The following is a 17,898-nucleotide window of genomic DNA, read 5'->3' as shown; positions in this document are numbered from 1 at the left end:
TTTTATTCTTCCGGCGAGCAAGGCCAGGAAAATTCAGTTTCGAATCATTTAAACGATATCTTCATTGATATTTACGATTATTAAGCAGTTTAAAGAATACCTTTTTATTAAACTTTAGACGTTTATTTTCTTTAACGTTTGTTTTTGAGTTTACTCCTACTGATTTAAACAAGTCGAGAGGCACTGAGATTTAGATTTAATTAAACATTTTACTTATTTTTACACAAATCTAAGTTAGATAATAATTAGTTTATTTCGACAATTAACCATTCTTGTCCATAACGTTTTATTTTAATAATCATTATATTTTTGTTTCTCAATAAACAAGTCTAAATAAATTAAAACGAACCATGAAAACATTTTTTAACTAACAATAACTTTATTAACAATTTCACTTACCCCATTGCTGATTCCTGTAGGTAAAATAGAAGCCATTTTTTATCTTGACTGATATTTGGCAACTTTTGATGAAAAGATGACTTTTGGCAACTATATATTTATTACACGAATTAAATTTTATACTATTATCGAAAAGTAGCAACTGAATTGAACTCTACGAATACAAGTGTAGCATTTTTAGTGTTAAAGTGTTGAAAGACATTTAATTACGTGCATTGTATTGTGTAGCGACGGTGCTTATAACTTGATGTCTCAAACACCAATAAATAAATCGATACGGTTTCCAGACAACCAGTATAAACACAACAAGATCATTAATTTTTAAATTTTAAACGAAAATAATTTATAAAACACACGTTGAGAATGCTTTGCTTTGTTTTAATTGTACCATTGTAGTTCCTGATAAGACGAAAAAGTAATCGCTTGTGCGATATCAGCATCACTTTGGCCGAAGAACGTCCAAATCTGGATGTAGATCACTCCCATAGATATGCAATAAAATCGCTTGGAAATGGCTTGCATCCAGTGTCTTTCACCTTAATGAGGTCGTCTGTCCACCTTGTGTGTCCATGCGCAAGTGATCTTAACTACAATAACACGGTGTTGTCCAATCTTTAGAAATTGAAAATCCAGTTCTCTTTGTATCCTTTTAAATTAGAAATTTAGCGATCCTTACTTATATAATAATAATAACTATCCTTACTGCACTAAAATGAATGCAGCGCGCTATTGTACGCAGCGGAAATAGAACGATATTTTAGAAAAAATATATTTTAAATGGATTTTATTTTTGAAATAATTTACACCGGAAGCAAGCTATTAGAAATATCAGTTTCTCTGGAAAAACAGAAATAAAAATATACAAGGATCAACTTTAGTTAGCACTTGTACATTTTGAATAAGCTAGGTCTACTCCTTTGACACGTGGTGTGTCATTGCTGTAGAATATGTAGGACCTGTACGAAGACTAAGCCATGAGTCGCGCGTTTTTTTGGTCTGTTGGAGGAGGAAAGGGTTATGTAGGATTATAACCCTCTAACCCCCACCCCCCACCCCGTGATCATCCTCTGCACGATGTGGGGGACCGCGCTATCTCCCAGTCAGGGATCACCACGCGATATCCCCTCGCGCCTTGCTATTTTAGAGAGCCCTTCGCAGAGTATGCGTAGTCCACGCTTCCCCCAAAAGCTTTGTGGTGCGGTGCGATCACGATGGGTCCAGACCACATAGATCCATCACCCACCTGAGAATTGCTGAAGCTAGTGGGAGTTTGGACCCCATCCTAAACGCCCGCGACTCCGAAGGCTCCGTTTCATCAGAAAGGGGAACACCATTCTCCGGAACGCCATCGCAAAGCGCGTCACTGCGCTCATGGCGGTGACTTCGAGCAGAATCTGTCCTCTGCCGATCTCGTTCGACCTCCTCCAAGGAGGCCACAGCATTCCACGCCAATGACCTGCCCTGCATTGCCGACACAACTGTATTCAAAGAAAGGTCCTGTCGGATCCTATGCATCAGGATCTGCCGCTCTGACTGTCACGCCAGACATTCCGCGAGCGTGTGCGAAGCGGAATACTGAGCCGCTTCACCGCAGTGGAAGCAGTTTGCCGTCACGCCAAGGGCCACGCCAGCACGAACGTAGCGTATTAGATAACATGTACTCTCGACGCTGTAACGAATTGAATAACTACTTAGAAAGTAGATACCATGCATACGAAACGCTTCGGCTTACCAGAATTGTCGAAGAAGACAGCGCCCACGTGGAGTCTCTTGATTCGCATCGCGAAAATGTGTTGCGTAATATAGTAGTACTTGGTTGATATAGGAGTGTGAGGGACAATATCCTTACTGCTCTGGGAATGGAAATTTTTTAGCCTTCATAAATTTTCTAATACGGGCTTGGACGAGTCTGTCGTATATCTTCTATCAGATACCAACGAAACCAAGGACTTAGCAGTTTGCTGTATATACAACTTAATCGAAAGAAACATGATCGATTTCATCTAAGATGAGCTAAAGGGAGTATCTCTCTTCCAGATTCACCACCTTTAAGAAGAGGTGTCAGTTGATGGGGAGGATATTGGGAGATAGGAGAAAGGACCAATCAAAGAAAAGGCTGACAGCCAGGCTCTCTAGGTTTTATAATTGCGTATGTTAAGACACTAAAATTGTTCCTTATATTACTTCATGCTTACAAAGACGAAAGCGCGATTTCAATTTTGGGTCTATGGGGACGCCTGGAAAGCATTAGCCTGTAATATTTAATAAATTTGTTATGTATTTATTACGACACACTTTACCTTCAGAATTTTTAATATTTGTCAAAGAAGAATTTACACTATTAATTTTCTTATGAATACAATAAAATACTACAATTTATGTTGTATGTGTCTACCTGTATTGTTTATAAAAAGGATGGTTCACATCTTGTATTATTGTTTTCAGTGTTTAGTTTGAAGATCAAATATGTATTGTCTGGAAATAATGTTATCCCATTATATTTCTTTACAAGAAAAAGCAAAAAATTTAAATTATTTTGTTTTAGATTAGAGCTCAATTTTTAATTTCGCCACAAAAGACGTAATGGGCAATTACAAATGTTCTTGTTCTTAAATATATATTTGTATTAATTCCATCCCAGCGGCGATGGTTGAGCTACTTTTATAATATATATAATTAAATGTTTTCTATGTTAGTTAACAAAAACTTTAAATATTTCCCTGTGTTGGCACGAGGCGAAGGCTTAAAGTTCGAGTCTAGTCGTAAAAAAAAGTCTAAAGTACTAATTGATTCGATTACAGGAGTTATTTTATCGTATCAATAATTTAGGAAACATCCCCACATTTATGCAACTATTAAATAATACAGACAAATCAACAGCAACCATTTTAAAAATGTCTATAACGCCCCACAAGTCCTTGGCCTTTTTAACAATAATTTAATACATTTTAATATAATTCATGATTTCTTGGGCGTTCATACTCGAAATTGAATTTGTCTGAATAATTTAAAGATTTAGTGGTAGAAATTCTAACAGTTCAATCACATCATTCTATAACAGTCAAATATGTTGTCGCTACTTTAGAATCTGATTCTATATGCAGTGTTTTGTAATAAATGATAAAGCTTTAAAGGCATCTATGATTAGTACATTTATCAACAAAAAGCTTATAAGATTGTATACTTATTTCCAGTTACCATGAATAAATTGATCACCCTAAAATATGTTACATTAATTTATGTTTCAGTAACTAACAGTAATAACTTCTGGCAGCAAAAAAGTCTGCAGGGGGAGACGGTTAACAATAATTACGATACAAATGGATGAACAGAACATTTACTACGTTCATTATTAAATGGACATTGACTATTTATTTCTCTTAAAAAAATTGTGTGAGGCCTGTGCCTTGAGTTGGGCTTCCATCAGCTGATATGGTGATAAAGAATAAAGAATTTTTATCGTCACCAATGACGATATATTAAATTCAAAACTTGACAAATGAAATGAGATAACCCTATCCTTTAATACGGCAGTTAAGGCACTAAATAAGCGCTGTGCGATTTTTGTATGTCGAATAACAATCTATATTTTAAACACGCGTCATTTTATAAAATGTTATATCATAGTCTTCAATAAAAAATAATCTACGATTATTGTATTAATATTAAAAACATGTACAAAATGATTGCAACGAGACTACGCTCGATGTATCAAAATTCTGTCTATTTTTATTAATATAAATCAAAAAGTTGTTTCTTAGACGGAAAGTATAACTTGAGCTCGGAAACGTTAATGTAAAATGAAAATCTAAAATGTTATTTTGGTGGCCTATAACTTAAAAATTAAGGTGCAAAATTGAAAACATGATCTAAATGAAAATAACTTATCGGGTGAAACATCTATAAGTGTAGTTAACATAATTAAAATAAAACAACAATACGTAGAAACTCTTAGATGATCCACCTATTCGTAATCGTCATCATTATTTCAACCGTAAATTGTCCGTTTATCTATTGGACATGGGCATCTTCCATTAGAATTCTAATTAAATATTTTCGTAATATTTTCTACGAATCATTTTATTTGTACAATTCTATAAAGTTTCAACAAGCTTTCATTCAAGGTTTCAAACTTACGCGCTCCAACCATTAGTTTCTCTTTCTCTGCATTTAACAAATTTCTTATCATGTTATTAGCACATTTTAAAAAATCTTACTGCAATAAATTAATTAAGCATATAGTTCGCTACTAATAGGCAGCCTTTATTATTAGAAAAGTTTGGTAAAATGTCGTCTAAAACTTTATTATTTTGTTGATAAAATGAAACGTGCCCGCGATCAGGTCGTTCGTTTGCTTTCGCGTCGCTGCATCTTGCTGTCAAACAAAAATATTTCCATTATTTCGATTACTTGTATTTATGATTTTTTTAAATATTATATTAATGAGTTTTAATACATATATTCCGTAATTTAATTGTGATTATGATTTATATAGTGATGGTTTTTGTCATGTTTTATTTGATTAAATAAATAGTTTTTTAATTAAGTAATATCCAGAGGCAGAAGACAAGTGTTGTTGATTGTAGTTTAGAGAGTTGCTCTAGTAACTTCTAGATGTTGCCGTCTATGCCAATACTGTTCGCGAGGGAAAGTCAAGATGCATTTGGAAATAAAATTGAACCCAGCACGAGTTGTTTTGGTCAAAATTCTATCTCTAAAACCGCCATTAATCCTGAAGTGAGTCACTTTTCATATTTGTTACTTTATGTAACTACTATTTTCATTATTTTGTTTACTGATAGATCGATATTTAAGAAATATAATGCTATCGTGGTTTTATTAATATATTTCACCAATTACAAATTATTCACGTGAATATTGTACTAAATAGCTATAGTAAAATATTTTATCAATCCTTTAGCCGCCTCCTCAAAACAATGTGCATGGAGTGACACCAATACCAAAGGAAACAGAAGTAACACAGAAAGAAGTTTTAAAAAAAAAGAATAGCCCACCTAAACTAGATGAAAATGCATTAGAAAAAGGTGAGCACTAACAATAATCTACTCAAAACTTTCATACATACTTTCTCTTATTAAAAACATTTAAGACAAGATAAAATTCTATTTATATTCATTCATTAATTTTTATTTTTTTTAGCTATTGTCAGATCCTATTACAGAAAAGTGCAATTAAGATTTGCCACAAATTCTTCAGTGCCTACAAACAAATTTGTACAATTTCAAGAACTTCTAAAAACATTTGATCCCTCAAAAGAGACCCCTACTGATTTATACAGGAAAGTAGAGCAATTATTTGGAGATGAAAATAAGGATATTGTAGAAGAGTTTTTGCTATTTTTGAAACCCGGACAAGCAGCTGAAGTTGGTAGATTCATGGACCACTTTATGTTTGTACAGATAACAAATTTTATTGATAAGTTACAAGTAAGTATTTACCTCCATTATAGTCAATTGTTTTGAGGCTGTTAAAAAATAAAATGGATAATTGTAATCTAATGTTATTGTACATAACCATATATGCAACCAAGTTTAAAAAGAGTTATTTTAATATTGCTTAAGAAAACCTTTGTTTAACCTTAGCCTCCCTCCTTTATTATTATTCAGAACCTAATATTAGACTTGGCTTTTAAATTAGGTACATTAAAGTAAACTAAGGATTTTTTTATAACAAACAGGCAAAAATACAAGTTGTAGAGGTCAGTTTTGTTAAATTTTTCATTTTCTTAATTATATGTTATATTTAAAATTTAGCTTGGTTTTAGTGGAGTTATTGCTAGATATATTGTTTTGCTGAAAACAGTAATATGACAGATTTAATGTACACAAATATAATGAAATTTCCTTTGTGTCTAATCACATAATTTTTACTCATTTAAGAAATGCTGGGAATTCTCTAGAAACAAACTAAAATACTTAATTCTCAATTAAAGCATTTAGCCTAGCAAATCAAAAGTATTTTATTGTTGAAAATAAATGTTCTGATGGAGTAATATATGATGTAGAGCAGCCATTAATATAATGTATTAGAGACAAATTAAAAATTAAATGTCACCATCTAAAGATGAGGCTATGACTATTAAAGAATAAATTGTGAGAAGAGCTTTAAGAATATGGATGAGTTGTAGGGAATGGTAATATGAGGGCTGCAGGAGTGAATATGCAATTGAAAACATGAATTAATTTACTACTGACAATGTAGTCTTAGAACAAAATATGGTTAGTGACTATCATTGTGATGAATGTGTATTTTTGTTTGCATATTAGTTTTGATATTCAGTCTGTACAATTTGATATTTAAAGCGTGCATTTTTGTATTAGGCTGAAGGCTTGTGTTAGCCAGCTTCATTATTTTATAACAGCTGATACTTTTTTGCACATGCTCCCAACACAGATCATAGCAATGGCTAGCTATGAACTTTCAATAACAGGTACCAAAAGTCAGGCAAAGGTTGTGTCAATAACTTTCTAGAAACCTCTAAACTAATGAATCATAATCATATTTACTTATAAAAGCTGAATTTTTCATATACTATAACTATAAGAAGACAATTTCTCAGTAGCAAGAAAATATTGACAGTTTCAACCCCTGATTATTAAAAAGCAAAGATCACAAGAGTTAAACTTTATAGTAGGTGGTTGCTTTTACTGGTGTTGGGAGTATGTAGTGAGAAACTTTCAGCTTTTATGAAATAACTAAAGCCCGGCTTTCATTGCCTCAGACTGTATAGTTTGTATTTAATGAGACCAATCAATATTTCTTTCTTTTGCTACTGCAAAGTTATCCATGTATTTTATGAGCTCCTGCTAAATATGAACATGTACTCTTATAGTTAGTATGCAATTTTTTTTCATTCTGTCTTACAAATTCAAAGGTTGAATAATTTCCGTATTATATAATTGTTTTGCTATAGCATAGATGTATTGTGCTTGAATGAATAATTTATCAATTATGTTCATTATTAGGGTTATGGATGTAATTTAGAACTTTTTTCAGACCACATTTACCCGCAAACCCACTGTGCTGCGCAAGATATTACGAGCTATAACAACTGGTTTAAATAGTGGAAGTAGTGAAGAAATGAAAGCTAGAGTGTTACCACATCTACGCTCCAATCCACGGCTTACACAAATGTTTAAATCGCTATTTCCTGATGAAAGACCACCTGACAGGTTCATAGTAATTATATATTTATTTTATGACATGTTCATATTTGTTTTTTTCTTCTTTTTAAATCGTGACATAAAACAGTTAAGTGTACATAATTCATTTTCAAGTTTCCACAATTAATAACTTATATTTCATAGTTTTATTTAGACAGCATTATCATTTTTTAAATATAGATAGAATTTTGAGTAAGGATGGCAATAACATATTATTAATGTTTATTAGAATCTGTCCAATATATTTTAATTATATATATCAGATTCTAGCAAATATTATACTGAGCAATAAATTATTTATAGTATTTGATTATGTCACAGTTATAAACTAAATAATGAAGTAAATTAAAAAAGAGTGTGCCCCATAGAGTACATGAAAAGATGTCTATATATTTGACTATAAAAACTAATTACATATACTTTCGCACCTTGCTCCAAAGAAAAAAAATTACTTAAGCTTGAATTTAAAATATTTAACTTGAAGATAGTTCTTTTTAAAACCAATAATTTCTTCTTATCTGTTTAGCTCTCATGTATGAGTGATTACTATTGTACTTTTACTACAGATTGTTCACTAAAATAGCCACCTATAAGCAGGAAATTCTATACTGGACAAATTAAATACTAAGGAATCCACAACTTAAAACATCGATTATTAATAACGGGCCAAGGATGAGTTTACACGAGTACAAAATATTTATCTATATCTTTTGTCTACACACAAGAATGTAATTAAAAAAATCAATTGTTAATAGAATATTTAAAAAAAATGCCGCATGTAAACGCATCTTTAAAATTTCTTTTCAAATATTTACGTCTCTTTCCTTTCTTTTGAAAGTGTGGTTGAAAGAGCGCTACTAAATAGTTTTTTTTTTTTGCTGTGGGTTGAAATTTTTCTAAGGGAAAGAACTTATATTTCGTAATATACAACAATGACTTCACTACTTCATTTGATCTCATAGGATTTATATTGTTAAAATACATATTAAGTGTGCGACTAAGTTATTGCTATTTCTTTAATATAAATAGAACGCAGAGTTGTGCTGAAATACTTGGGTATATGTTACTTAAAATATCGCTTATCACCAGCTACAACTTTCTGGGGAAGTATTCGTCATTTGAAGATATCCATGAATCAAGCCTTTTAGTGTCTTCATATGTGCGTTAGTTAAGCTATGTGCCGTCGAACTAACAAGGAATGATCGTACGGTACAATATCTCGTCCACTGCTGTACGTGGACAACTTCAAAGATTTTCAATAGAACCGGTTAGTAGCGGCCGGCATTTAGTGTCTTCCGACGACCATAGCAAGGTCATCTGTCCGCTTTATACGTAAAAATTCTACGCTGCATTGGTCACCTCACACCTCAATCCTCCTTGACCTGACCTCTACTCGACGTAAGGAGTATCCCTACCAAATTTCAAGCTTCTAACCGCCTTACAGCCATGAATATTGTGATGAGTCAGTATGTAGTTTATCTCAAATAAAGTGAACATAATGATGATTTGATTTTTTGAGTAGTGGTAGCGTAGCGGTTGTGTACTGAAACATGCCATTGTAGGTTGTGGATTCTATTCCGTGATGCAGTCTTATATAATTCACATTTTGATCATTAATTATTTGCCACTGTTCACAAACAAGTTTCATGAGGTTGGAAAGAGGACCATAATTCAATACTGCGAACGTCAACCCGCCTGCCGAGTGTGGCAATTATGGTGTATCCTCATAAATATATCTTCGGTGAAAGCCGAAGCCTTTCAGTGGGCGTCTACGGGCTGAAACGGCGACAATTATTTGAAAATTGTAACATTTCTTTTTTTAATTCACAGTGCCTACGAGAACAGCGTAGACGTATTGGATGAGAAGTTTCTGACGGCAGATAGAGGCTATGATGTTTGGGAGTTCGGAGACAAAAACGGTAGCAAGCGGAAACTGGAAGTCAAAGAGAACATAGATACAGTCGTAAGTCAATTAATTACATTTAATTTTTTTTTTGTTAATTTTATGGCCTCTGTTATTGGGAACCTCTCGCACTCATCTATCTGATTTTGAGATAGTGTATTTACATATTGTTAAATAATTATTTTCACATACTTTTTTATTTCTTTACTCTTATTCGTCAATAGATTTAACTTTCCTCTTCTCTTTTTCTTCTATAATTCTCTAGCATTTTCGTACATACTCTCTTCCTTCATCTCGTTCCTCAAATAACAGATTGTCAAATATCTCCCTTCCGCTTTTTTGCTTTTTATTCAATGCTTTATAAAAAGTGTTACAGTGATCGGATTTAGTTCAAATATGCGCCGTTTTGTTCGATAATCTGTTTCCATCTAGACGGCAACTTCATAATACCTCCCTCGTAGAAGCCCCCCTCCTTATTTGCGAAGAACTCGGACAGCCACTTTTCACAAACCTCTTTTGAGTTCAACTTTACACCACCAAGGGCGTTCGCCATGGACAGGAACAGGTGGTAATCACTTGGCGCTATGTCCGGGCTATATGGTGGATGTGATAAAACCTCCCATCCGAGCTCCCGTAGCTTCTGACGAGTCATCAACGAAGTGTGTGGTCTGGCGTTGTCCTGGTGGAACACTACACCCTTCCTGTTGGCCAATTCTGGACGCTTCTGGTCGATCGCCTGCTTCAAGCGGTCCAGTTGTTCGCAGTAGATGGTAGAATTAAGCGTCTGGCCATATGGGAGCAGCTCATAGTGGATGATTCCCTTCCAATTCCACCAAACACACAGCAAAACCTTCCTGGCCGTCAATCCCGGCTTGGCCACTGTTTGGGACGATTCACCGGCCTTCGACCACGACCGTTTTCGCTTGATATTGTCGTATGTGATCCATTTTTCGTCGCCAGTCACCATCCGCTTCAAGAATGGGTCGAGTTCGTTCCGTTTCAGCAGCATATCGCAGGCGTTGATTCGGTCCAGAAAGTTTTTTTGCGTCAAATCATGCGGCACCCAAACATCAAGCTTTTTTTTGTATCCAGCCTTCTGCAGATGGTTTAAAATGGTTTGGTGATTAACTCCCATCTCCTGGGCGATGTCACGAGATGCCACATGCCGGTCTAACTCGATGTAGTCCATGATTTGATCGGTATTTGTCGTCACAGGTCTTCCGCCGGCTGGCTTATCCATGGTGTCGTTTTCGCCGGCTCTGAATCGTCGAAACAGATGTTAACGATAGAGTACCATCCCTCAAAACACCATTAATCTCACGGAACGTTTCTCTAGCGGATTTGCCTTTAACGAAGGAAAACTTTAAAATAGCGCGAATTTCGGCGTTAGTGAACTCCATGTTTACACGTCTATAACTGTTGAACGCAATATCCAAACTAATCATGCATAGCGTCATTTTGTAGGTTATGTCAAGACCTTTCAAATTATGTATAGTATTGCCAGATACGAGCTCTGTAGCGCACATAGCCGCGAAATTCAAAAGACAAAAAGGCGGAAGGGAGATATTTGACAACCTTTTAGCACAGGTTTAGGTAATTATCACATTTTTTCGCTTTAAGCTATATATTTTTGCTATACTGTGTTGTATTCTTATTTCTTAAATTTATTTAATAAGGATTATAACGTAAATGATTTTCAATTTATTGGCATTACTTATATTTTATTTACATCATCTATATATATAGAGTCATAGTTCATTATTTAAGTTGCAAGACGTCCACCGCTGGACATAGGTCTCCCATATAGATTTCCAATAGGGTCGGTTGAGAGTGGCTTAATGCATTCAGCATATTTAGACGGGGTAGGCTTCGAATAGCTCTGCGGTTTCCTAATTTACTGAGTAGCAATGGACACCATTCAAAGAGCGTCCTCTTAAATCCACCTATGCTTGGTGGTGGACCCGTTTCTGAGTGAGCTTTAATTACTCTACAATCTTAAACCTGAAGAAGTTGCAAATGCGAATAGGCAAACAGTGTTTTTGAACAACATTATAATATTTTATTCTTAAGTCATTATTTTAGCCTTAGCTAGACAGGATTTCTCCATAGATTTTCTGGCGGAAGCGGCTTTTAACGACTTTAACAAGGTCGTTTATCCGCCTTTTAGGTCGGCGTCATACGCTGTCTCCACTCCAAAACTTTAAAGTCCCAGAGGCCATCTACTCTACGCGCTACGTGACCTATCCGTTGCCAAATCAACTAGTCAATCCGCTGGGTGTTAGATACTCTCATACGTCTACGGGTTCCTTTGTCCCTGATTCGATATCATAAAAAAACACCAAGCATAGACCCTCTTTATGCGTCACTAAATTAAAAGAAACATATTAACATATATAGAGTATATTATTTGAAAAAATAATGTTTGTTATTCACTATATTCGGCGGCTCGGAGGAGTTTTAGGGTAACTACGTAAGAATAAAGACATTTAATTATTAAGTACATATGTATTAGCAAATATTTAGATGCTACTTTATTTGCAGTACCTACAAGGAAGAGTATTTCTGCAACACGGCAGAATATTGCGGTCCGCTTCGGTTACATACCCTTACAGCAAAGAACCTTATAGAGTGCACGCGCGGCGCCTGGCTCCCACCCACTGCCACCTATCCCCGCCCGAGTCCGACAACGAAACGTCGTCGCCCAAGAGAAACAGCAAAAACACATGCAAAATACCTACAAAGAGAACTAAAAAACAACTTAAATCACCAACAAAAAACATCAAAGACGTTAACGATAACACAAAACAAAAGGAATGCACAGTATCCATTATAAGCAAATCTATGAAAGCCAAAAGTGTTCCTAAAAACAAAAGCAATATAACAAAAGATAAAAAAGAATTAGAGATTAAAGAGAACAAAAGAGAGAAGAAAGAGAGGCTAGATGTTAGAAGTCAGACGTGTCCAAAGAAAGAAGAAATGGATAAAGTTAGACTAACAAAAATAGACGCGGCCGCAGTCAAAGCAGAAACAAAAAGTTGGACAAGAGACGAAGATAAAACAATGTTACAAGTTTTAAAAGGAGAGGCTGGATCCGAACAAGTGTTTGGAAGGATCAAAGAACTGTTGCCGCACAGGTCAGCCACAGAGATCAAGGAAAGGTTTTGTCACGTCATGAATTTGTTACAGCAAATGGCAGTCGGCGAAGTTACGTAGATTTATGACTGAAATATTATTAATTGTAAGAAGAATGATGTTTATAATTTTTATACAAATTAAACAGTTATATTTGGATTTTATTTACTAGTTTTCTTTAAACTTTTGGACAGTACATATTAGGTTTTTCAACCTCCCGTTCAGCAATGACTTCCACAGATTGCCTAAATAGGTTTATCGCTTGTTAGAGGCAAAATTTATCGTTAGAATGGATGGAAAATCGTATAGAAGCCACGGCATAAACTGTTAAACTGAAACCATTGGTGCTGTTTCAATAAAGTTTAACGTGTGAAATTAAAACGAACAACTTTTCTACGTGTAGATATAACGTTATTGTGCAATCTTCTATGTGGACTATTAGTTCCCAAAGTGGACCAGGTGGACCCAAGGCGTCCACAAGAGACGCGTTAAGGGTCTACTATGGCGTGACAAACGATAGGGGTTCACTATTCATAAGCGGGCATTCACCAAAATTCGTCTGCTTTCGATAGGGAAGAATTGAAACTGGCTTAACTTAATCTATTAATAAATACAGATAATATTTTAGGAAGCTCAACAACTTCTACTCATAAAAACTCGAATATTCCTTATACAGCTAGTCTAGACTTACAAACGCCATAGAGAGAATACATACCTTCATACATACATACCTTCCACTGCAACCAAGCTATATTCGTAGTGTTTTCTGCGAAAAAAGTCCGGGGATCTCTGATGTAGACCAACGGGGCCAACACCACTGCCTGTAACTTGCCAACTGCCACATTTCTAAAATATTGATTAAAAATTCTATTTTTTAACGTTTCTTTTTAACCGATAAACGCTCACTGCAAGGCATAGGTCTCCCCCCCAAAGGTCGCCACGATGACCGGTCCTGCGGCACCCGCGACCTTTACTATGTCGTCGACCACCTAGTGGGAAACCTGCCCACGCCGGGTCTACCGGCTCGTGGGCGCCGCTCTAGAACCTTTCGGCCTCAACTGCTTGGCCTTAATTGCTGCTCAACGCATCTTGGCCGCCATAAATGCCAAGAGGCTAACGGCATTTGTTTACGGCAATAAAAAAAAGATTGCTTTAGCTATTTTAATCACACATTCATAAACACACAGAAGCGGCAAATTTATAGACAAAATTAATAAGAAATAAATTCATTATTTAAAAAAATGTCGACAACTGCGGCATGTAAGATGAATGATAAAATCCTTATGAATCTGAATCTGATTGGATCTTTCCATATTATTGCACTCGCAAGGATCTCCTTGTAGTATTAAAATATATAGGTAAGGGGTCGCTGCTTCCCTAAGAGACCATAATCTTAGGGGAGCAGAAAAGTTATTCAGATACAATGTCGTGACATGTTTTCACAATATATCTCTTCGTTTATCAAACTTTTATGGTTTTATATTGTTATGTTAACATAATCACTTCAATTCGACTTAATATCCCAACTATCTATAATATCTACTATATTATAAAGACCATGAGTCGTAAACATGAAAAAATGTTTTTAAATATAAAAATGTATTTAGTAATGCCACAATTTGACAAAAAAAACTTTTTTGACGTTTTAATTTTTATTAAAAACGTCATGTTTATTTTATACATATTTTTATATATTTAAGCCAGCTGTACTAAAATAGGAATAGAATCAGAATAATGAGTACATTCAGTAAAAACTACCAACTGCGGAAGTGTTATCTCCAAAGAGATCAAGTACCGGGACAGTCTGTTATGAATAAGGCAATGTCACCATCCTTAGCACAGGTATTTATTAAATCCATGCCACCAAAAATTAAAGTCCTCGCTGGCTTAGAACCACCATTGAAAGGTGGCGGCTTCGACTGGTATGTTCCTCCTGATGATCTTTTAAAAGGGAAAACAGTGCTTAAGCCTTTGAAAAAAGAATTTCTTACGAAAATTGGTTACAATGGATTCGTTTGTTACGGAGAAAATATATTACGGCAACATTTAAAAAATCAAAAAGAACAAACACGTAAAGCTCTTCTTGAAAATGATAAGAAATGGAAGATCAAAATAGGAGAATTAGGTAAAATACAATATGATGTACTATCTAAGAAAGCAATTCTGAGAAATACTGAAAAATTAAAAAGAGCCTTTCACGAATTTACAGTTATATACAGCTCATCAATCAATAAAATAGAGAGTTTACTTCTAAATGCTGCCATGAAAGAAATAAAAGCCATAGAAGATGAAGCTCATGTAAAAATGACCAATAACTTTAAAACTTTATTGAAAAAACAGTCAACTATGCTCTACGAACGTTACGAGAAAAAGCTTGAAGGTAAAAGGGATGAATTGAAAAAACAATTTATCAGTAGGGTGGAGCAATCGCGAATGGAGCTTGCAAAAAATATACATGACCTAAAAGTCGAAAAACAGGTGGCAATAGAAAAGCTCCGCCAGTTGCTTGAGTGTCAGAACCTTGCTTGTCAAATATATGTAGGAATGAAAGAGAAAGAAGAAAGCGAGAAGATATTAAAACAATCGATCCATGAACATGAAAAAATATCCATATTGCTTAAGGAAGAAGTTGCTAGAAATGATATCGAAATAGAATTTGAAAAGAATAAGCAAGAAAAACTACAGATATTTAATAACATATGGAAAGAAAAAGTTGCACATGTGGTGCATAAATTTCAAGAGTTTATTGCTTACTCTCTTCATACAATTCCTGAACAAGCAGACTTCTTATTAAACATTGAAAAACTTATGATGTTACAAATAAGCGACATTATTGAAGATCCAAACGCTGAAAGCTTATTCGAACCTGAAAAAGAAGAAATCCATACGCCTGTACCCGAAATACCACCATTTTATCTTTTTTGTGATGAAGGCTCGAGACCAGCAGTCGATGCAGAGCTTTGTCTAAAGACTTTTAGATCAAGCATGTCTCAGATGCCAGTCATAGTTATAAATGAAAGATGCATTTACGCCGCTTGTGACAACTTAGAAGAATTTGTTGAAAAAATCGAACAATTCGTCGAAGTTGAACGTTCAATGAAACTCGACGTAAATGACAGTCGCGATTATACTTACGACGTTCCGGTGAAATACACAGAGTCTCAACAATTGTTAGATCTAAAACAACAAAGCTCTGTGATGCAGATACTGCGAAATGAAATGCCTAATGAAAAAGATAAGCCTGTTGAGTGTTTTTGTGAATGTAAAATACCTCGTTGTCATTGTTTACCTATTTTAGATCGAATTGAACTAACTAATGAAAAGCTTTCTGTTTCACCAAAGATTTCTTTGCCTGTAATGGATTTGTCAAAGGCGGCATTATTGACGCACCTTCGCGAACCTAAATGGAAAAACTATTTCAAATTTATGGAACCTACAAAATGCGAGTGTGCAAAATTAGTAAAGAAAGGCCTAAAACAAAATTTACCAGCTTATATGATAAATATGTCTACATATGAATATCCTGAATTACTTAACTATGAGCCCTGTTCCTTAATAACATTAAAAAAATTGGTTAACAAAGCAAAAGGAAAACCAAAACGCACCGTTCAAATAAAATCACCAGAAGCCACTAAGAATGATGTCTGTACGCAATATTCCGATCAAGAATTAGAATGTTTATGCGCATGCTTTGATGAAAAACAAGCTGAATTAATTATCAATCAAATATTAGAAAAATTTACACTGTTCTCAAAAACAAAGAGATGGTTTGAAGTTGATGCATCCATTCTACCAAATCATTTGAACCAACGCGTGGAGTCCTTTGTTAAAGATAGAGCCACATCACTGAGAAATTTACTCAAAGATTCGCAAGAACTTATAGAGATTTTCAAGAACCAACGTGCTTATTAAGAACGAGATTAAATCAATGTTTTGATAATAAGTAATTTAAATATATTCAACGATTCGCTGGAATAAAAAATTATTAAGTTCGTAAATTTTATATTCAAGAAAAATATTTAGAACAATAATTTTAATAAGCTATTCAGCTATTTTAATATTGTAAAGAAACATCGTTTCAAAATTCTAGGTTTGTCCAATTTTATAATGTCATGAGTAAACATAAACACGTGAATAAAATAATTTAGAAATAAAACAAACTTAATATCATTTTTCAGCAGTTTAGCAGTATAGGACTGGAATTTGCCACGGTAGATCACGGGTTCAATTTCCAGGATACAATCTTATGTAATTCGCATTTTGTGCATTAATAATATAGGATTGCCACTGCTCACATACAAGTTTCCAAAGGATGAACAGCAGCGTCCTATGCACCATAAGATCATGCTGCGATCGCCAACCCACCTGCCCAGCGTGGCGATTATGGTATATCCTTCCATAGATATCTTCAGGGGAGGCCTATACCTTGCAGTGGGGGTCTATAGATTGAACCGACGGACACGAATATCATTTTTTGCTTCCAATTCGTTTCCCGCACTGTCTTGTTTTGTCACTAAACTATAGAATTGCAAGAATTCGATTTTGGATTATTTTTCATTAATCTGTGTTAATATACGTGAGTAGTAACCTAAAATCATGTCGTAATTTTTAATTCAAATAAATAACTTTTAGCTTCAATAATCATTTTGCACATATCATCAAACTATCTAGTCAAGGACAATCTGGCTTTTATGTGTCGCTGCTACAGAATCAGCTTCTGACTAGGACTTTGGTCCCCTTTTTTATTATTTACTTTTTTGATATGAAAAGTACACATTTTTTTACGTTACAGTGTCTCTAAAACCTGGTCCAGGCGACATAAGCTAACTTATTTAACCAACTTATCTTTATGTAAATGGTTTAACCAACGACGATGTGAGATATGATTAGATTCTATCATAATATTATCACCAGTAGCCAACATAGATCAGCCTGACTGGACTAATTTTCCTAGTCATACTCGGATTACACATCTTTTTAACAACTATTAACCCGCGGGCCCTGACTGACGGCATTTTTTGCGTGAACTCGGCTGTTTTTGAAACATCCGAACAGCAATCGTCTATTTGACATGCGATTTGCCTTCAAGAAAGCCGCAAGAACGGACAACGCTCTTCGAGGAACGACACCAAAACAGGACGCCGCTCTTTGACAAACAGCGTGCCATTCGACTCGCCGCGAGATTAACGAAATCCTCTATCGTATTACTACCGCGGGTTTGTACCCATACTAATAAAATTAGCCATGTACTTGTCAGTACAATCATCCGTCTGGAAGTCA

The 17,898-nt window shown here is 34.8% G+C and overlaps 1 protein-coding gene across 1 annotated transcript; it reads left to right on the top strand.

Moving 5' to 3' along the window:
* The first annotated feature begins 4,789 nt into the window (after nucleotides 1-4,789).
* Nucleotides 4,790-12,782, top strand: LOC137921536 (muscle M-line assembly protein unc-89-like). Its single transcript, XM_068764329.1, has 6 exons — nucleotides 4,790-5,136; nucleotides 5,321-5,444; nucleotides 5,560-5,846; nucleotides 7,417-7,592; nucleotides 9,414-9,546; nucleotides 12,028-12,782. Exons 1-6 carry the CDS (start codon nucleotides 5,014-5,016, stop codon nucleotides 12,697-12,699), a joined length of 1,515 nt encoding a protein of 504 aa, XP_068620430.1. The 5' UTR covers nucleotides 4,790-5,013; the 3' UTR covers nucleotides 12,700-12,782.
* The last annotated feature ends 5,116 nt before the right edge of the window (nucleotides 12,783-17,898 follow it).

This window comes from Battus philenor, unplaced genomic scaffold (genome assembly GCF_028537555.1).
Source record: "Battus philenor isolate CCGP_79_NKW_IND1 unplaced genomic scaffold, ilBatPhil1.0.hap1 SCAF_19, whole genome shotgun sequence".
NCBI classification, from domain to species: Eukaryota; Metazoa; Arthropoda; class Insecta; order Lepidoptera; family Papilionidae; genus Battus; species Battus philenor.
The sequence above is the reverse complement of the archived record's forward strand: the minus strand, read 5'-3'. Positions and strand labels throughout refer to the sequence as shown.

What these genes read in the sequence shown, in the direction of transcription:
- LOC137921536 (XM_068764329.1), top strand. Translation starts at nt 5,014, where the DNA reads ATGTTGCCGTCTATGCCAATACTGTTCGCGAGGGAAAGTCAAGATGCA. An exon ending in AAACCGCCATTAATCCTGAA is followed by an intron (nt 5,137 to 5,320) that starts GTGAGTCACTTT and finishes TCAATCCTTTAG; the next exon opens with CCGCCTCCTCAAAACAATGT. An exon ending in TGAAAATGCATTAGAAAAAG is followed by an intron (nt 5,445 to 5,559) that starts GTGAGCACTAAC and finishes TATTTTTTTTAG; the next exon opens with CTATTGTCAGATCCTATTAC.